The following is a 20090-nucleotide window of genomic DNA, read 5'->3' on the forward strand; positions in this document are numbered from 1 at the left end:
TAACCCCTTTCTAAACTCACAATCCCACTTGTGCTTCACGTGGACAGAAGTCCTGTAGGGACCACCCTAGAACTCCCCTCCCTGGATGCTTCTCCGCAACCAAGATGCTGAGATGCATTTCCCCCCGCCACTAGGAGAAAAATGGCTGGGGGAGTGGAATGCAGGGGGGAAGCAGCAAGCCAGAAGGGCTAGGCATCACCCCATACCCTCTAGCCAGCGCAGTCCAACTCATTGTTTAGATGTTTAGTAGAGAATTGGGTTTCTCTGTCTCCATCGAATTACTAGCTTGACTTTCTCTCCATCGAACTCAACCACAGTGGTTACCTTAAAAGCACGAAACGTCAGTTCTTGTGGGTTGTGCTCTCCTTCCAATGCCTCCAGGGCTAGGGCCACTTCCCGGGAGTCCATGTTGCCATCAGCATCCTGGGAAGAGATAAAAGAAGGAGAGGACTAAATGCATTGCACACTGAGCCAGATGTTCTCCTGGCTCAACTTTAACCTCAAAAAGTACAGTGGTGCCTCGCAAGACGAAATTAATTCGTTCCGCAAGTCTCTTCGTCTTGCGAGTTTTTCATCTTGCGATGCACGATTTCCCATAGGAATGCATTGAAAATCAATTAATGCGTTCCTAGGGAAACCGCCTTCAGACCAGCCTGCCTTCAAAAGCCCTCCGGGACAGCGGAGAAACACGCTGTGTTTCTCCGCTCTCCCGGGAAGGCAGGCAGGGGGGAGCAAAGACTTTCGCCCCCCGCCTGCCTTCAGAAGAGGTCCAGGACCTCTTCTGAAGGCGGGTGGGGGGCGAAAGTCTATGCTCCCCCCTGCCTGCCTTCAAAAGCCGTCCGGGACAGCGGAGAAACACAGCGTGTTTCTCCCTCTCCCGGGAAGGCAGGCGGGGGGGAGCAAAGACTTTCGCCCCCCGCCTGCCTTCAGAAGAGGTCCAGGACCTCTTCTGAAGGCGGGCGGGGGGCGAAAGTCTATGCTCCCCCCTGCCTGCCTTCAAAAGCTGTCCGGGACAGCGGAGAAACGAGCTGCGTTTCTCCGCTCTCCCGGGAAGGCAGGCAGGGGGGAACAAAGACTTTCGCCTCCCGCCCGCCTTCAGAAGGTGTTCCCTCCCCGCCGCCCGGCTTCGGAGCATCGTTCCGAAGCCGGGCGGCGGGGGCAGGTGTTCCCGCCCCACCGCCCGGCTTCGGAGGAGCCTTCTGAAGCCCGGCGGCGGCGGGAGGAGGTGTTCCCGCCCCGCCGCCAGGCTTCGGAGGAGGTCCGAGGACAGTGGGGAAGACGCGCTGCGCTTCCCCGCTGTCCCGGATATTTCCCTATGGGCTGTCGTCTTGCGAAGCAAGCCCATAGGGAAATTCGTCTTGCGAAGCGCCTCCAAAACGGAAAACCCTTTCGTCTAGCGGGTTTTCCGTCTTGCGAGGCGTTCGTCTTGCGAGGTACCACTGTAGCGACAAATTGGGCAGGGGGCTGGATTACCTTTTTTTTTGCAAAGGTGTTCACAGCCATAGCTCACCCCTGTTTTATTATTTCCCCCATTCTGTTTCCCATCAGATTTTGGCTATGTGCAGGCAAAACGGAGGGCAAGTTAGGCCTACATAGCTAAGACAATGGCGGCTTTCCCCATGCAGATCACAATGGCCAACCTTAGCCAATCAGGGAGCACATTAACAGTGATTTAGAATTTTTGCAGCCATTTTCACAAAGCATCTCCCCTTGTTTCAGGATATTCATTTAATACCACATCTTTCCATGTCCTTTCTATTTTGGAAAGGCAGTGTGGTGCGGTGGTTAGAGCGTTGGACTAGGATTCGTTCTGCCTGGACGCTGAGGTCCAGCGCCGAGGGCCTTCTGGCGGTTCCCTCATTGCGAGAAGCAAAGCTACAGGGAACCAGGCAGAGGACCTTCTCGGTAGTGGTTCCCGCCCTGTGGAATGCCCTCCCATCAGATGTCAAAGCGATAAACAACTACCTGACAATCAGAAGACATCTTAAGGCAGCCCTGTTCAGGGAAGTTTTTAATGTGTGATATTTTAGTGTATTTTTGGTCTCTGTGGAAGCCGCCCAGAGTGGCTGGGGAAACCCAGCCAGATGGGCGGGGTACAAATAATAAATTATTATTATTATTATTATTATTATTATTATTATTATTATTAGGACTAGGACTAGGACCTGGGAGGCCAGGGTTCAAATCCCCACTTGGCCATGAAGCTGACGCTGGGCCAGTCATGGCCTTTCAGCCTAACCTACCTCACAGGGCTGTTGTGGGGATTAGATAAGGAGGGGGAGAACCACTTTGATCTCCATGGAGAAAAAGTAGGATAGAAATGCAATGAATAAAACGCATCATTATTATTTATTAAATTTCGATGCTGCCCTTCATCCAAAGATCACAGGGTAGCTTACAATATTAAAACACAAAAAATAAATACCATAGTAACAAACAAAAAACAATAACGGTTACAGACGCTTCAGGTTACAGACCCTGCTAACCCAGAAATAGTACCTCGGGTTAAGAACTTTGCTTCAGGATGAGAACAGAAATCGTGCGGTGGCGGTGGGAGGCCCCATTAGCTAAAGTAGTACCTCAGGTTAAGAACAGTTTCAGGTTAAGAACGGAACTCCAGAACGTATTAAGTTCTTAACCCGAAGTACCACTGTACTTGCTACATTTGCATACCGCTGTCCTGCCAAAACCCTCAAGGACATTTCGCGTTTAATATACTGGCTTACGATTGCACAAGCCGCTTCTGTGCTTTCCTTCCTGCTCCCACTTACCTGTTGGAAATAGGTGCAGAGCCCTTCGACATCCTCAGGGCAGGCCAGCCCCAGCCAATGAGCCAGCTCCTTCGGCCCTAGCTGTCCTGATGCACCTGCAGGCAAGGAATCCAAATGACCCTTGACTCCACCTGTCGGGCACCTGCAGGAAGGGGAGAAAGCAATAAGGAAAACAAGGTTTTCACATTTACCGTAACAAGTACAGTCATATCTCAACATTTGCTTCAGGTTGAGCGTTTTCAGGTTTCGTCCCACGGCAACCAAGAAGTACCGGAAAGGGTTATTTCCGGGTTTTGCCGCTCGTGCATCCGCAGACGCGCAAAATGACGTCACGCGCATGCGCAGAAGCGGCGAATCGTGGCCCGCGCAGGCACAGACATGGGTTGCGTTCCTTTCAGGTTGCAAACGGGCCTCCGGAATGGATCCCGTTCGCAACCAGAGGTACCACTGTACCCTTCTTTTGGATTTCCCCACATGCTTCACTCAGCCATGGATGATGAGGGGACATGTCTGCCCGTCGCGAGAGGAGACTGAAGGGAAACTTAGATGCCTTCAGAAAATGCAATGTGGCATCCTGGGCATTACTGCTGCTTCAACCATCATTATGCAGCTGGCCCTGATGTGGGACCCTCTCGTGCACTCTTGAACTAGTGTCTTTCTCCTGCCAGTGACGCACACCCCGTGCTCCGCGGCAGAACATCTGCTTTGCACATAGAAGGTTCTTGGTTCAATTCCCAGCATCTGCAGACAGGGCTGGGAGAGACTGGGGAGCTGCTGCCAGTCGTTTACACTGATCTAGATGGACCAAGAGTCTGATATGAGGCATCTTCCTTTGCTTCCTGTGTGTTCCCAGCCCCTCCATTCCTCTTTTTTTTTTTTTTAGAGAACAGACTCATCTAGACAGTGTTCTTTGGCTCAGGGTGGCTTCCCAGGATCTCAAGCCAAGATCTCTCCCAGCCCCTACTTCCTGATCCTTCTAACTGGGGATGCTTGGAGTTGAACCTGCAACCTTCCTGCACACATATGTGGCCTCTCACCTGGCCTTCCGAAGCGCTTTGCCCAACTCCCAGATGCGTGGTTCCAGGGCCACTCTCAAGCGCCCCACGACGGTGACTGGAAGGTTGCCCAGAAACTCGCAATCTGTAGCTGGGATTCCCAGGGCTCTGGCCAAAAAAAAAGGGAGAAGGGGCAAGAGGCAGAGGAGAGGGGGGAAAAGGTCTAAGTAGCAAATTGAGGCCTCACCTGATAAGAGGAGGGGTTTCCCGTCAGATTGCATCAAGGGCCAATGCTGCAGTCACACTGCCCACAAACATCCTGATCGTCTCCCCCAGACATTAACCACCAGAGACTTGAATCAGCTGCTTAAGGGTGATGGGGTTTTTCCTGCTAGCAGAAAAGCCTCTCTCTCTCTCTCTCTCTCTTTATTTTACCTGCTACTCCTTCTTGTTCTGACTACAGCTACCATGTTCCCTATTTGCCTCAGGTTTAAGTGCTCACAGTCCCTGCGGCTGCTTCTGACACCTTTCAAGCAGCAGAAGTTTCCACAATGTGAAAAAGTGGAATGGAGGACTTTTGATCGTGTCCATGCAACCTGTGGGGCTGTTGTTGGGGGCCTGGGTCCAGCTTTTTCACCTCATTTCTTCCACACAGCCACTGCCTCTCCTCCTCATTTCTGGACCTCTTCGGTCGTATCCGTGCCATACACAGAAAGCACATCGCTTCCCCTCAAAGATTCCTGGCAACTGTAATTCCAAAGATTTCTGGGAACTGTTAAGGGTGCTAGGAATTGTTGAAGGGTCACCTTCACTTCCCAGAATTCTTTGAGGGGAAGCAAGGACTTTAAACAGAATTCCACCCCATGCCCAGCCTACCAAAGTCCCTCACTCCCCCAAACAACGAACACCCGCTCCCTCTCCATACTTACTTGGCCATCACTTTCTGGACATTGTTAGCGTACAGTGTGGGGTTCACAGCCTCCTCAGCGCTGGGCTGATAAACTGGGAGGAACTGAAAATGACAGGAAGAATTATGAGCGCGATTGGGGAGAGATGGCTTGCTGTGGATTAAGAGTTGGATGTGATTAAGAGTTGTGATGGTCCACGAAACCTCATGGGAAGGGGAAAAAATCACAGCTTTTCCCCTACTTTCTTTCCCCACTCTACTAGGACTTCCCACCCCCCATTTTTCCAGTAGGAGAGAAATTTCAGGGATCCTTTACTTAGGAGTGAGCTCCACTGAAAAGTGGGCCTTGTCTCTGAATAAACATCCTCACGATTGCTCTGTACGTTGCATGCCATCCCCTCTGCTAAATAGTGCATTCTATGCAGTTAAAGTAGTAAAATGAGTTCACCTTTGGCAAATGAGTATTGCATCTATTTCAATTCCCCTCAAAAGTTCCACCCTTTTTCCCTAGAAAAAAACAGCAGCAAAACATTTCTCCCTCTCTACGGCTTCAAATTTTCCAGAAATTCCAATAATTGCATATGATAAAAGAGTTATACAATGTTAGTGGTGGGGATGAGGGGTGTTCGAAAAACTACTCCCTTCAAAAAGTGGAGTGGGTAGCTAACTGAATCTGAATTTATGGATTCTGACTCTGAATCCTAAAGAGTTCGGGCAATCTGGGACTTAGGAAGCATGACACAGTAGGGGGCGCTGTGGTGCAAAGAAAAGAAAGACATTTCCTTACCTCGACTTCCACTGTTGTGCAGGGCTGAGATGCTGTTAACCAGATGACTTTTAACCTGAAAGGACAAAAATGGAAGGTGATGCTTGGCTACAAACCGAGACCACATCAGCCTGCAGAACAAGCACACCCCACCCCACACATCAATGCACACAATGTTCCAGTATTTTAATATTTTTCTGGAAGCCGCCCAGAGTGGCTGGGGAAGCCCAGCCAGATGGGTGGGGTATAAATAATAAATTATTATTATATTATTATTCCAGATTTGACATCAATTACTCACACTCCAGGTCCTCTCCATGCCCATGTCGTCGAATCCTATAAAGAAAAGAAGCACTTAAAAAAAAAAAATTAGGGAGGTTTGTCATGGCATCGAATTCACGTGCACAGCTGTACGCATGTGCGGAGGAACTGAAATACAGCCTCTTCAGCTGCCTCACCATCAGTACCTTTAGGAACATCAGCAATGGAATGATGCAAAGCCAAAACATGGGGTCTATATAGCTTAGCACCAACTGACAGTGGTTCTCCAGGGTGTAAGACAGGGAATATTTCCTAGCCCTACCTGGAGATGTCAGGGATGGAAGCTGTTTAATGTTTGATGTTTTATCATGTCGTTAATATTCTTTTGGGAGCCACCCAGAGTGGCTGGGGAAACCCAGCCAGATGGGCAGGGTATAAATAAATTATGATGATGATGATGATGATTCCTCAAGCCAATCAGATGTTCTACCACCCTTCCCTAATGTTCTTGTAGACTCACCAGAGAGTTTGGGTATCGAATGAGGACTGGCTGGATGGGGACACCAGATATGAAGGCACCTGAGGATGAAGAACACACACCCTCAAGACTTGCTGTTGTGTCCTTCGTTTCATTCTTTTCAAGTCACTTTTAATTTGTGTACCGCCTTTCTGTATTGCTATACACAAGGCGGTTTTGCAAGCTGAAGAAACAGCAAAATAGATAGCAAAGGCGACACACCTAATAGCAATCTGATCCAACACTGGAAAAATATATATAATAAAAATGTAACTTACAAATAAACAACTTATATCAAATAAAGCAATATTAAATAATCCATTGGAATATAACAGTAAACAGAAAACTTAAATGCCCGCAAATTAAATTATTATTTGCACCTACACAGTTTACATTAAAAATTACAGTCGTACCTTGGATTTCAAATGCCTTGGCTCCCGAACAAATTGGCTCCCAAGCAATTGAAACCCAGAAGTGAGTGTTCCAGTTTTCAAATGATTTTTGGAAGCTGAACATCCAGTGTGGCTTCCGCAGCTTCTGATTGGCTGCAGGATCTTCCTGCAGCCTTTTCAGAAGCTGCACTTTGGTTTCCAAACATTTTGGAAGTTGAAGTTCCAAGGTATGACTGTACAATAAAGAATTGCTAAACTGCCAAGAAAACTCCATGGACAAAAACCATGAGCTTGACCAAACTGCGGCAGTCAGTGGAAGACAGGAGTGCTCTGGTCCATGGGGCCACAAAGAGTCGGACACGACTAAACAACAACAAACTATAATCAATGAAAATAACTGCAAGTCATCCTATGGGTGGCTGAAAGTAAACCCAGGCTGTGCCCCCATTTTTGCTAGAATGTCTGCCCAGCATGAATGAGAGGCGCATAGCTCTCAATGTTTCCCTTTTTAAAAAAGTGGAATTCCCTTATTCTGCATAGGATTCCTCGCAAGAAAAGGGGAAAGTTGACAGCTATGGAGAGGAGTAGAGTTCCTACCTCAGCTAAAATGCCCTGCACCCACTTCTGTCCACAGGCTCATCTGCCCAACTCCCCACAGCCTCTTACCTGGTTTAAACTTCAGTAAGGCTTTCTTGTTTGAGCAGGTTCCCTCTGGGAAAAAAAGTACCTGCAAACAAGAGAAGGGGAAGTAAAGTGGATTATCTTACTCAGGGACCCAAACCGGTAACTCAGGAATGCAAACTGCAGCTCCTGTAAAAACCTTACTTGCGGCCATTTCCCCTGGGAAGTTGCCCGTTTCTTCACTTCCTCCACTACCTTCTTGCGAGAAGCCGGGTCGTGACGCGAGACCAGGATGGCCTGGTTAAACCTCAGCAGGGCTGGTGGGGGTGGAAGAGAAAGAGAAATGGGATTGGACTTAGGGGCATCCCTGGGTCATCGCCAGACACCTCAATGGGCCTAAGGAAGCTTTCCCTAAATCGCTGAAATCGCTGTGGCGATCTGAACGAGTGCTTCATATGAAGAGCCCAGCTGGATCAGACCAAAGGCCGGTTTAGTAGAGCTGACCAGCTTCCCCAGAAGTCTTGTTTTATTTTAATATTTTTAATTATTGTTGTGTCGATGTTTGTGTACAGGCATGGTCCTCACAATAAACGGATTTGTTGTTGTTGTTTATTTTAATCAACTTATTTAAGATCTCTGGTCCACCCTTAGCCACTAGGTCCCAGGGGAGGTCATGGTGACACAGTCATATATTTATTCTTTAAAAGCAGAACAATGTATTAAAAGACACACACAATAAAAGAAACTTGTTCCAGCCTGAACAGTATAGATTCAACAAAAGACGCACATCCCAGTACAGTGGTACCTTGGTTCCCGAACGGCTCCCAAACAAATCAGCTCCCGAACGCCGCAAACCCAAAAGTGAGTGTTCTGGTTTGCAAACTTTTTTAGGAAGCCGAACATCCAATGCGGCTTCCGATTGAGTGCAGGAAGCTCCTGCAGCCAATTGGAAGTCGCACCTTGATTTCTGAATGGTTCCGGGAGTCGAACGGACTCCTGGAATGGATTAAGTTTGACAACCAAGGTACCACTGTAAATACTTTACTGTCGAAGTACAGTGGTACCTCTGGTTGCGAACAGGATCTGTTCCAGAGCGCCGTTCGCAACATGAGCAGAACACAACCCGTGTCTGCGCGTGTCGCGATTCGCCGCTTCTGCACATGTGCGTGACGTCTTTTTGAGTGTGCATGTGCGAGCAGCGAAACCCGGAAGTAACCATATCTGGTACTTCCGGGTTGCCGTGGGACGCAACCTGAAAAGATTTAACCTGAAGCAAACGTAACAAGAGTTATGACTGTAATCTTCAAGTTACAAGACAGGAGATTCCGACTAAACATCAGGAATAACTTTTCTGACAGCCGGGGCTGTTTAACAGTGGAACGGTCTCCCTTGGAAGTTGGTGGACTCTCCTTCCTGGGAAGTTTTTAAACCAGAGGTTGGGTGGTCCCCTGTCCTGGATGCTTTAGCTGAGACTTCTGCATGGCAGGGGGTTGGACTAGATGACCCCTGAGGTCCCTTCCAATGCTACGATTCTCTGATTCTAAAGGCTAAGGGTAAAGAGGTGTGTCTACTGCATATGGCAGAAATTATGAAATGGGAATGCTAAATGCACCTCCGTGGTCAGGGACTTTCCACAGTCTGGGGCTGTCGCAGAGGAACCTGCCATATCCAGGTCGCCACTCCCCATGCTTCTGGCAGTGGCAGAACTGCCAAGAGAGCTTTATTTATAAGAACATCAGGAGGGCCTCCTGGATTAGGCCAATGGTGTTCACAAGAACTGCTGCCTCTGACAGTGGAGGCAGAGCACAGCCATCATGGGTAGAAGCCATTGAATTGGTCTCCAATTTCTCCATTAATTAGTCAAATCCTCTTTTTCGAGCCTCTCAGGTTGGTGGCATGCAGTGTGGTCTCAACACCTGAGAGAGCCTCATGGAGGTGGTCCCATCGAAAGCCCACCAGCGAGGCAGGAAGGGGACGTCCACCGCCCACTGTTGTTTCTCAGCCTCTTGTTTATTATTATACGGTGCTTTACTGACACAAACGTTACGAGGCATTCTTTATTTCCCAAGCACGTTTCCCTCCTAAGCCACCTGGTCTGCTGAAATTAAAGTCTTTGCCATCAAAGCTTCGACACGAACATGGAGTTATTTAACAGTAAAAACCACCCCCCTTGCCAACCCCCCTCCCCAAACCCTGATAAAGCTGAGATTTTGGGAGAATCAGATGAGTGAGTATACAAAACTGTCTTCAAGTGAGGGCCAAACAAATTGTCACAGGAGAGCCACATGTGTTCATTCACGTATCTGCTACGTTTACATTTAAAGGCCTTTCTCTTGACACTTCTCTGAACAGGAAATGGGAAGACCAAACCAACCTTCCTCACCTCACCTGAATATGCTTTGTAATTTGAAGTGCTCCCCCTCCCCAAATCCCAGGAACGAGACTGGAAGTTAGCCGGACTGAGGAGAAATTTGTTTCAGTAGGAATGACACGGAGCAGGGCAGCACATAGGGTTTATTCCTGCTAACCCATACACATCATTTCATGAAAAAAGAGGCTTCAGGCCATCCTGGGGAATAAAATGCCAGGAGATGAGAGAGCCGGGATGGGTGCAGCATTTACAATGTTGACCTAGGCATGGAAAGAGCTGGGCCTCATCTGCACTACACATTTGGAATGGTCTCATGCCACTTTAAACAGCCATTATGTTCCCCAAGGAATCCTGGGAAAGGTAGTTTACCAAGTGCTAATAGACCCCCCCTATTCCCCTCACAAAGTGGTGCTACAGCCAACCGCTCTTCCTAGAACACTCTAGAAATTGCAGCTCTGTGAGGTCTCCTAACAACTCTGTGCAGGGGTGCCAACTTGAATAAAATATGGGGTGGGGACAGGTAAGCCTCACCCCACATAACCAATCACATGACATGGCACACACATGTCATTTGAATGGCAACTTGGGGGTGGGAGGCCTTCTCAAATATTTTATTGGGGGGTGGGCAAAGGGACCTCAGTCCTTAGGAGTTTGCTCCTATGGCTCTCAGCATCCTTAACAAACTACAGTTCCCAGAATTCTTTGTGGGAAAGTCGTGGCTACTGAAAGTGGCATGATAGAGCTTCAAATGTTGAGTTCAGATGGGGTCCTCGTTTCAGAGGCATCGCTCCGAGAGGGCCGCAGAGCAACCTCTTCCCACCTTGCAAGGCTGCCCCATTCCCTTCCCTCCCCACGGCCCTGGTCTGTTGTGCTGGAGTCACTCACCTCCAATGACCGGCACGTGGAGATTCTCGGTGCGAGAGACCACCTTAGGGAGGTCGCAGGGCAGCAGGATGATGGGGTCAAAGAAGGTTGAGTGAGGGGCCGCCACCAGGATGGGAGCTTCCAGGCGCGAAGCCCTTTGACCCCGGACCCGTATCCTCATGAAGCCCAGCAAGAAGAACATCAGGCGGCTCAGGAAGTAGACAGAACCGTGAGAAACTGTGCTGAAAAGGGGGGAGAAATGGGGAGGCGGGAAACAAAAGGAAGGGGCATTAGGAGAGCCGAGCACAGGAGGGTCCAAAGGGCCAGGCAACCCACGGAGCGGGGCCCACCACTTACTTTCTCCAGCCGGAGAAGGGCTCCTGGAGGGTCTCCTCCGGCAATCCCACCACCTGGAGCAGCGCAAAGGGCCAGATGAGGAACAGGACCACGAAGGCCAGAGCGACACGGATCGGGGCCAGCACAGCTCCCAGCACATAGAACTGCAAAAAGGCAAAGTCAGAGGGAGGCACGTCGTAAGAAGGCAGCCCAGGTCAAGTCCCTTGTGTCGGGCTGTTTTTAGGAGAATGTAAGAAAATCGTAAGACCGTAGGGAGCACCAAGAGGTCCTAAAGCCCAGTCTTAGGTCAGCCTCTCTCCCTGCATGAGGAACCCACCTCAGGGATAGTCATCACCTTAAGTCTGGGGCATAGATAGGGTGGGTGTGGGGGTGTAATATTAATATGCTTATTAAAATCTCCAGATCTAAAATTGTAAAATGGAATAATTGGGGGGGGGGGCTTTGCTCTGTTGCTTGTTGATTACATACATAAAAAGGATGATAATACACAACATTGTGAAATACACTTGAAAAAGTAAACAAAACAAAAAAAAAGGAATTAGAAACTGCAAAACCCTCTGGGATGCAGAGGGTGCTAAAAGCAAACTCAAAAGGACTTCTGAATTTATTTTACTCAAGAATTTCAATGCCGCGTTTTGAAACAAGGCATTTCCTCAAGAGGGCTCTCAGTTATTTTTATTATTATTATTATTATTTAGAATCATTTCCACACCGCTTAGTATTTTAAAAATCTGTTTAAATACAACATAAAACAAGACAATTGTATAGTAACACTGAGATACCAAAAAGGAAAAAGGAAAGCAGCATTATAACAACAGGAATTCAATAACAACAGAGTCAAATCTTGTGGGTCCAGGGAAAGCCTGGGCAAAAAGATACAGTGGTACCTCTAGGTGCCATTTGCACCCCAAAAAGTCCGCAACTAGAGTGCCTCTTCTGTGCATGTGCGTGGCGCGATCGAGCGCTTTTGCGCATGCGCAAAGCACGCAGATCACTTCTGCACATGCATGAAGCGCGCAGATCGCTTTTGCACATGCATGCGTGGCGAACCCAGAAGTAAACATTTCTGGGTTTGCTGCATTCGTAAGCTGAAAGTGCGTAACAAGAGCGGAACGCAACTAGAGGTACCACTGTACATCTTTACAAGACGGCTGAAGTTCGGTAACTGGTGGGTGATGTTTAGCCTGGAAAAAGCTGAACCATGAGCCCAGGATCAGTCAACATGCAAAGCCAAACCATGGCTTAGATCAGTGCAGTGGAGGGAGGAACAAAGTGGCTGCAATCTCCTCTCCAGGAACCTGCTAGCTCACACTAAACTATGGTTCGGCTTTGCATTACACACAACTTGGGCCTTACAATGGCAAGTGGCTGACCCAGCTAGCTGATACCGGAAGAGTTCACAGCCAAGGGGCAGGCAGGCAGGCTCAAACCGGTGCCAGTGTTGGTGGGCAGCTGCCGGGGCGTTTGGCTCCTAGCAGCCACCCAAGGGTGCTGGCGCCAGCCCAGCTCAGGCATCTGACCTCTCATTAACAAAACCATCCTTGTTTCACTTTGCGAGCCCTCTGCGCTCAACGTGCCATAGGAAATTATTTCTAATAATATCTCATGCTCCGACTTCCAGGCAGGCTGTGCGGTTGGCATCGAGTTAGGCTAATCACGTGTACTCTGCAGGGACCACCAGCCCCGATTTGCACGGATTACAGCCCCGGCAAAACGGTGGCATCTGCCAGGGCACATGTTAGATTTATTCAGTGTCCTGATGGTGAGCCATACTGCCAGCCAGGCTTTTTTCATCTGTCCCTTTGGAACCCGGTAATGACTGGATTTCAGTCCTTCCTCCTCTTTGGCCTGATTCCGTGCTTGCTGACAAAAGGACAATCCACAGAGCCTCATGAAAACTGTCTGTCTGAGCGAGCGATTCCACATTTTGTGCCCAGAGAAGCTGAATTCTGAAATCCGGTCTTAGGTATTCAATTTAAGAAGAGTTTCCAGGATATTTGCTTAGCATAAAAATGTATTCTGCATCTGCTTTCTCAACCTGCCCTCCTGCTACCAGTTTGTGAGATATGTGCTCAGCCACGCACTCCAAAGTGTTTCTCTGAAGTCTTAAGGTCTGGAAACTTACTTCTGTTTAACAAAACAGCAATAAAACTTGAAGCAGAGATTCCCAAGATGTTGAATTTGCTATGCACAACAACCAATTCCACACGTCCGGGGCACAATCATGGAACTAATGATGTGTGTGTGTGTGTGTGTGTGTGTGTGTATGAGAGAGAGAGAGAGAGAGAGAGAGAGAGAGAGAGAGAGAGAGAGAGAGAAAGAGAGAGAGCCTGTAGAGTCCCTAGTGATTGTTGTAACGCTATAAAATAACACTGCAAAACTGGATTTAGAATTTCTGCAAGAACTCCAGACTTCAGTGCAGGGTGGAATGTTTAGCTAATTAATTGGCTAGATGAAAACTCCATGAAAACCCTTTCAATTAACTCTGATAAAAGCGTTCTTGATTAAAAGGGCAACACATTTTTTATATAATTGTTTCTAATAAAAGAACTTTAAAAATCTGTAGGTGGCAGGCTCCATCACTGAAAAGGCAACCCCCCACCCCTGAAAACACCCTATTTCACATAGGATGGCATGCATCTTCTAAGATAGCTCCCACTGTGACAAATACGTACATCCTTTATTAACAAAGCGGGGGAAACAAAATGCTTATTCCATTTTATGTTAATGTAAACAAACTTAACTGATTTAGCCTGCAGTCCTATATGTGTGTACTTTGAAGTATATTTGATTGTGCCTAATGGGTCTTAAATCCTGTGATCCTCTGCAAACTTACTAGGAAGTGAACTCCCATGTGGAGCTTACTTTTGAGGAGGAAACATAGGCTCACTCTAGAATTTACTGGTAAGGCAACCATCCCATGCACATTTATTTGAACCCAATAGGACTTGGGACCCTCTAAACTGGTGCTTTTAAAGTAGATGTACTCTGCAACATGTCATTGGAACAACAGCATACCCCACAATTGTCCTGGGCAAACCAAAACATGCTGTTTTTTCCTGCGACAGCATGGCGGCCAATTTAGGAGCTGTGCTCTCGCGCAATTTTGGGATGCAATCTCACCCCCCAAAAGTGATTTTCCAGGGCTGCAATCTTGTGCAGCACTCCAAACTGTGTGTTTTGGGGCACTGTGCAGCCCCGGAAGATAGCATCCCGGTTTTTCTGTGTGCCGCTTTGGACAATATGCAATAGTAGTGAATTAGGGGTGGGTTTATACTGGAGGGTCCACACAGTGTTCCCTGTTGTTTCTTGTTCTGCAATCCTTCCACAACCTCACCGCGCCATTGCTGCCTAGAGGATCACTCCTGCGGTGCTACTGCGCAACAAAAGCGGCACCAAAAAATAAACTGGAGCATTTGTGGTATGAAAAGTTACAGGAATTCAGCAGGGAGTTATGGGGACATGCGCTGACTAGAAGCAAAGCGTCACGTCCTCCCTGAAACCTCTGCAGGACCAAATGCTATTGAAAGCAGGGTCATGTCTAGCCGCTCTGATACTATCATGAGCACAAATAATTATGAATGCACAATGGAAAGAATGTCTGGAGGGAGCCCTTGCTTCTGGAATGCATTGCTGACAACCATAATAATAATAAATAAAATATACATATACAGTGGTACCTCAGGTTACATATGCTTCAGGTTACATACACTTCAGGTTACACACTCCGCTAACCCAGAAATAATACTTCAGGTTAAGAACTTTGCTTCAGGATGAGAACAGAAATTGTGATCCAGCCGTGTGGCGGCAGCAGGAGGCCCCATTAGCTAAAGTGGTGCTTCAGGTTAAGAACAGTTTCAGGTTAAGTACGGGCCTCTGGAACAAATTAAGTGCTTAACTTGAGGTACCACTGTAGTTTTAGCTCATAGGTAGGCAAACTAAGGCCCAGGGGCCGGATCCGGCCCAATTGCCTTCTCAATCCGGCCTGCGGACGGTCTGGGAATCAGCATGTTTTTACATGAGTAGAATGTGTATCTCTAGGTTATTTGTGGGTCATAGGAATTCATTCATTATTTTTTTCAAAATATAGTCCGGCCCCCAGAAGGTCTGAGGGACAGTGGACCGGCCCCCTGCTGAAAAAGTTTGCTGACCCTTACTTTAGTTCCATGCACTTATACAGACACACTCTTTGTTTTCATGGCAGTTGTCCCTTGTTCCCTGCAAACACGTGGCTGGAAGGCGGGACAAGCAACCAGGAAAGGAGCAATGCATTTTTCTGCATTGCACTTAAGATGGGTATGTCATTATCTTAGGCAACCTGTGCTTTCCGGGGATCCAAGACAAGACATATACTTACAAGGCAAAGCCAAAGTAGCATCCAGATTCCCTGCCCCCACAGAGACTAAATTAGCTTGCTTTTCTCCGTACAAACCCCACTCAATACAGACACAGAGCATGAACCGAGTGACCAGGCACGCAAGACAGTTTTGGCGCAAATGCACCCAAGCCCCACAACAGCCAAATGGTATAAAGTTTGTGAAGAACGAAACAGAAAGGAAGAGGGCAAAAGGAAGAGGCAGCATGTTGCTTAAAAACAAGAAGACTCTTTCCGTTCAGGTCTGTCTCTCCCGATATGCCTCCTGACAAAGACACAATTGCTAACTGCACGAATGGTGTCGTGTCGAGCTTTGGCCCTGAGGCTGCAGTTCTCCGCACAACTAACCTGAGGGTAAGCACCCTCTGAACGCAGTGGGATCCAGCCCTCGCTCAGCACGTGCAGCTGAGCAGGATGATACAACGGACTGCACCACTGGAACTGCAGCTGACAGGTCACATTTTTTTGATGCTTCCCTGCCGCTGCTCACAGACTCCCCTATAAGCAGAAAACCTGCACAGGACAGAGCTAGCGTTTTTCTCTCTTCAGCTTGCAGGGAATTGGTGCTGGGTGAGGGGGGATGTTTAAACTCAGTTCTCCACCTGAAAGCCAAAGTGGTACGGTTCACTCTATAACCTTGAAACTTTGCCGCAGAACTTTCCAAACTTTTCGTGTTGGTGACACACTTTTTAGGCACGCATCATTTCGCAATACAGTGGTACCTTGGGTTAAGTACTTAATTCGTTCCGGAGCTCCGTTCTTAACCTGAAACTGTTCTTAACCTGAAGCACCACTTTAGCTAATGGGGCCTCCTGCTGCTGCCGCACCGCCGGAGCACGATTTCTGTTCTTATCCTGAAGCAAAGTTCTTAACCTGAAGCACTATTTCTGGGTTAGCGGAGTCTGTAACCTGAAGCGTCTGTAACCTGAAGCGTTTGTAACCCAAGGTACCACTGTATAGCAATTCAGTTTTACTAGCAAACTGGAGGTTAAACTAACCCCTTTCCAACTCTGGGAAGAGCACAGGGAGCTTTCGCACGACACACTTGCACACTGCAGCCGACACACTAACATGTTGTGACACACAGCTCTCCTTTACCACCTGATTCTGCCAGGACGAAGGGTGGGAAAGCACCAAATCAGCGAAGGCTGGTCCATTAAGGGCGAATTGGGGACTGATACACTGCAGGACTAGTTTTCATTTAGTAACACTATGTATGTTGCTCAGTGAACTGCCGTTTCGGGATTAATAGCATGCACTATTAAGTATAAATCAGAAGTGAAAACATGAAAGGGGCCCCCAGCTGCAGCCTGTGAGTCAGAGGTGAGTCTAGGTCTGGAACAGTTGAGCAAAGCCAGTGTAGTGCAGTGGTTAGAGTGGCGGACTAGGACCTGGGAGCAGTGGCGTAGCGTGGGGGGTGCAGGGGGGGCCGGCTGCACCGGGCGCAACATCTGGGGGGGCACGCTCGCACCCGCAGCTCTCTGCCCCTACCTGGCTCACTCACTCTCTCTCACTGCAGTGCTGGCTGTGTGAATCCGATCCGAGCCGCCGGGTCGCCGCCCACTGTGGAGGGGGGGGCAGTGTGCCAGGCGTGCGGTGCGGTTAGGGGGCGCAAATTACTTGCCTTGCCCCGGGTGCTGACAACCCACGCTACGCCACTGCCTGGGAGACCCGGATTCAAATCTCCACTCAGCCATGAAGCTCACTGGGTTACTTCAGTTCACCCTAACCTACCTCATAGGGCCATTGTGGGAATTAAATGAGGAGGGGGAAGGACCATGTATGCCACTTTGAGCTCCTTGAAGAAAAAGGTGGGGTAGAAATGCAATAGAACCATAGAATCACTGAGTTGGAAGGGACGCTGAAGGTCATCTAGCTCAACCCCTTGCAATGCAGGAGACTTTTGGCCAACAGGGGGCTCAAACTCACCATCCTGAGATTAAAATTCTAATGCTCTACTGACTGAGCTATTCCAGCAATAAATATATTAACTCATTTTGACCCTTGGTCATACTGGTTATGGAGTTGGGAGTACATAACCTTTTGAGTGGGGGGAGCAAGTTGGCAAGGACTACTTTATTCTTTTTAAAAATCAACCAGTTGCAAATATTACAGTAACCTCTTTATAAGGTAAACGTAAAGGACCCTGGATGGTTAAGTCCAGTCAAAGGCGACTATGGATTTGAGGTGCTCATCTCGCTTTCAGGCCGAGGGAGCCAGCATTTGTCCACAGACAGCTTTTTGGGTCATGTGGCCAGTATGCTTCTGGCGCAATGGGACAATGTGATGGAAACCAGAGCGCATGGAAACGCTGTTTACCTTCCCGCCACAGCGGTACCTATTTATCTACTTTCACTGGTGAGCTTTTGAACTGCTAGGTTGGCAGGAGCTGGGACAGAGCAACGGAAGCTCACTCTGTCAAGGGGATTTGAACCACTGACCTTCTGATCGGCAAGCCTAAGAGGCTCCGTGGTTTAGACCACAGCGCCATCCGCGTCCCTTTTAACCTCCTTATAACGGAACCTTGGGGAGGGTTTGGAACGGAACACGAAATAGCTTCCTTACGGAGTCTATACTATTTTGGAATTGCCTTTTCCTTTCCCTATGACGATAATCAGCGAGAGGGCGGGGAAACCCCAAAATCAAAAGAAATAAATAAAGGAGCAGCCTTAATTTGTGAGTCTGCAAATTAAAATGTGCCCATCCGTTAACTAGCATAGGCTGGCCAGCCCACTATTAAAAGAACCAGGCTAATATTGTGCGATCGCACCGGCGGCTGTTCTCACAAACCAGCCGCAGGAGGAAGCAACCCTGCTTCGTGTCCCAGTGGCCGTTGCTCTGGAATTCCTGGCTTGCAGAGAAGCTGGTCCCACTCTGGACTCCCCTCTCGGGCCTCTCTGGACATAAATATCCCCCAAAGAACTTGCGCTGCACTGACCGCTAGTAACCTTTCCCCTGGGAAGTGCCTGCGTTGTTTACGGGAAGGAGGGAAGGAGCCTGCGAGGGCTGAAGGATGGGAAGGGGAAATGAGGGGAAGTTTGGAGGGGGCAACGGGAAGGCATGCGGGAGAAGCAGGCATGGAATGGTACCAGGGCTGCAGGATAGCAGGCAGATCTGCAGCAGTAAATCTGGCATGAGACAGGTGTGTTTGTGTGTAAGAGGAGGAGCTCGGTAAAATATACAGCTTGTGTTCAATGGAAGAGCAATCTTCGGAAAGGAGCAGGTGGCAAATAAGCATTCAGCAAGGCAGAAGCAGCACGGGCGGAGGATAAATAAAGCCGTGCTTTTCCAAATGTCAGACAACACGCAGAAATCGTTATTTAATAAAAGGAGAGGAAAGCTTAACCACCCCCAAAGAAGGGTTTTACTTTTAGAGTATGAAAAAGAAAGAATCTGCCATTCTCAGTGGAGCCGTGTTTCTGTATGCGTCCTGAGTGAGGCCCACTGAATGGGTAGAGATGAGCCCAGGGCAGTGACTCATACAGGGTTGCAGCAGGCAGACTCTTCCATGAATGGGCTTTTCTGAGGCCGCTGCTACATTGGGTTTGACCAAGTGACCTAGTCACACCCAGTGCAGATGCAAACAAAATGAAATGGAATAAATCGTTAAGAGATACAGTGGGCAGCCTCCTTTGTGGAAGAGGTCAGAAGAGTGTTAAATTATAATCCCTGACTGCTTTTGACTAAAGGGGGTGTATTGTTTTGTTGTTTTCGTTTTAACTATTTACTTGTGTTTTAACTTTGTATTTTTACCCTGTGAACCGCCCTGAGATCTTGTGGTGAAGGGCAGTATTTAAATCTAATAAATAATAATAATAATAATAATAATAATTATTATTATTATTTCAATGGGCCTACTCTAAGAGAAGACTCCCTGGAAAAAACCCTGATGTTGGGGAAGATGGAGGGCACAAGGAGAAGGGGACGACAGAGGACGAGATGGTTGAACGGTGTTCTCGAAGCTACCAGCATGAGTTTGACCAAACTGCGGGAGGCAGTGGAAGACAGGAGTGCCTGGCGTGCTCTGGTCCATGGGGTCACAAAGAGTCGGACACGACTAAACGACTAAACAACAACAACAGCAACTCTAAGAATGTCTAAGCCTGGACCCAAGCCCGAGTTATACGATACAAACTGTCCACAAGAGCTCAATCCCTAAATCAGGACAGGAGTGAGGAACTTTTTTCATCCTGAGGGCCACATGGCAGTGGTGGGTGGAGCCAAGGGCCAAAGGGGCAGGACCAGGGGTACGTGGCGCAATGGACGTGACTCTTAACCTGTGTACCAGGGATGAGAAACGTGGCACCCTGCAGACATTGTTGGACTACATCTCCTATCATCCCAGACCCGTGGTTATGCTGGCTAGAGGCTGATGGGAGTTGGGAGTCCAGCAACCTCAAGAGCAGGATTTCCCAGACTTGGGTCTTGCTGGACTACAACTCCTATCGTCCCTAAGTATAGCAGGGCCAGTAGTCAGGGATGATGGGAATTGTAGTCCAAAAAAACAGCTGGAGACTCAAGTTTGGGAAATACGGATCTAAAGGCTCACAGCTTCTCTATCTTCGCTTTGTGCAGCGGCTGACATTCCAGGAAAACAAATGTCTTTCCTCTCTCTTCTAAACAAACCCGTCCCTATCCTCCCATCCAGAAAAGCAAGAAGAGTTACTGAAAGTTCAAGGACACTTTTCAGTCAGGCCAAAGCACTTGGGGAGGATGTGGAGGAGGACCAGTGAGGGGGGGGGACATGGTCTGGGAGCATCCTGAGGGCCTGATAAATACTGTATTTTTCGCTCTATAAGACGCACCAGACCACAAGACGCACCTAGTTTTTGGAGGAGGAAAACAAGAAAAAAAATATTCTGACTCTCAGAAGCCAGAACAGCAAGAGGGATC

The 20090-nt window shown here is 48.4% G+C and overlaps 1 protein-coding gene across 2 annotated transcripts in view; it reads right to left on the reverse strand.

The window, feature by feature from the left end:
- Nucleotides 1-20090, reverse strand: part of LPCAT4 (lysophosphatidylcholine acyltransferase 4) — a 34479-nt gene that overhangs the window by 2290 nt on the left and 12099 nt on the right. Inside the window, exons 2-12 of one of the 2 annotated variants that reach the window (XM_028701935.2) lie at nucleotides 10823-10965; nucleotides 10487-10707; nucleotides 7435-7547; nucleotides 7276-7336; nucleotides 6221-6279; nucleotides 5741-5775; nucleotides 5461-5515; nucleotides 4696-4778; nucleotides 3809-3934; nucleotides 2772-2913; nucleotides 325-423 (exon numbers count right to left, since the gene is read on the reverse strand). In XM_028701935.2, coding sequence (XP_028557768.2) covers nucleotides 325-423; nucleotides 2772-2913; nucleotides 3809-3934; nucleotides 4696-4778; nucleotides 5461-5515; nucleotides 5741-5775; nucleotides 6221-6279; nucleotides 7276-7336; nucleotides 7435-7547; nucleotides 10487-10707; nucleotides 10823-10965 — 1137 coding nt within the window. The remainder of the gene's footprint in view (nucleotides 1-324; nucleotides 424-2771; nucleotides 2914-3808; nucleotides 3935-4695; nucleotides 4779-5460; nucleotides 5516-5740; nucleotides 5776-6220; nucleotides 6280-7275; nucleotides 7337-7434; nucleotides 7548-10486; nucleotides 10708-10822; nucleotides 10966-20090) is intronic. The other variant, XM_028701936.2, reaches the window with a different exon arrangement.

Source organism: Podarcis muralis, chromosome 13 (assembly GCF_964188315.1).
Source record: "Podarcis muralis chromosome 13, rPodMur119.hap1.1, whole genome shotgun sequence".
NCBI lineage: Eukaryota > Metazoa > Chordata > Lepidosauria > Squamata > Lacertidae > Podarcis > Podarcis muralis.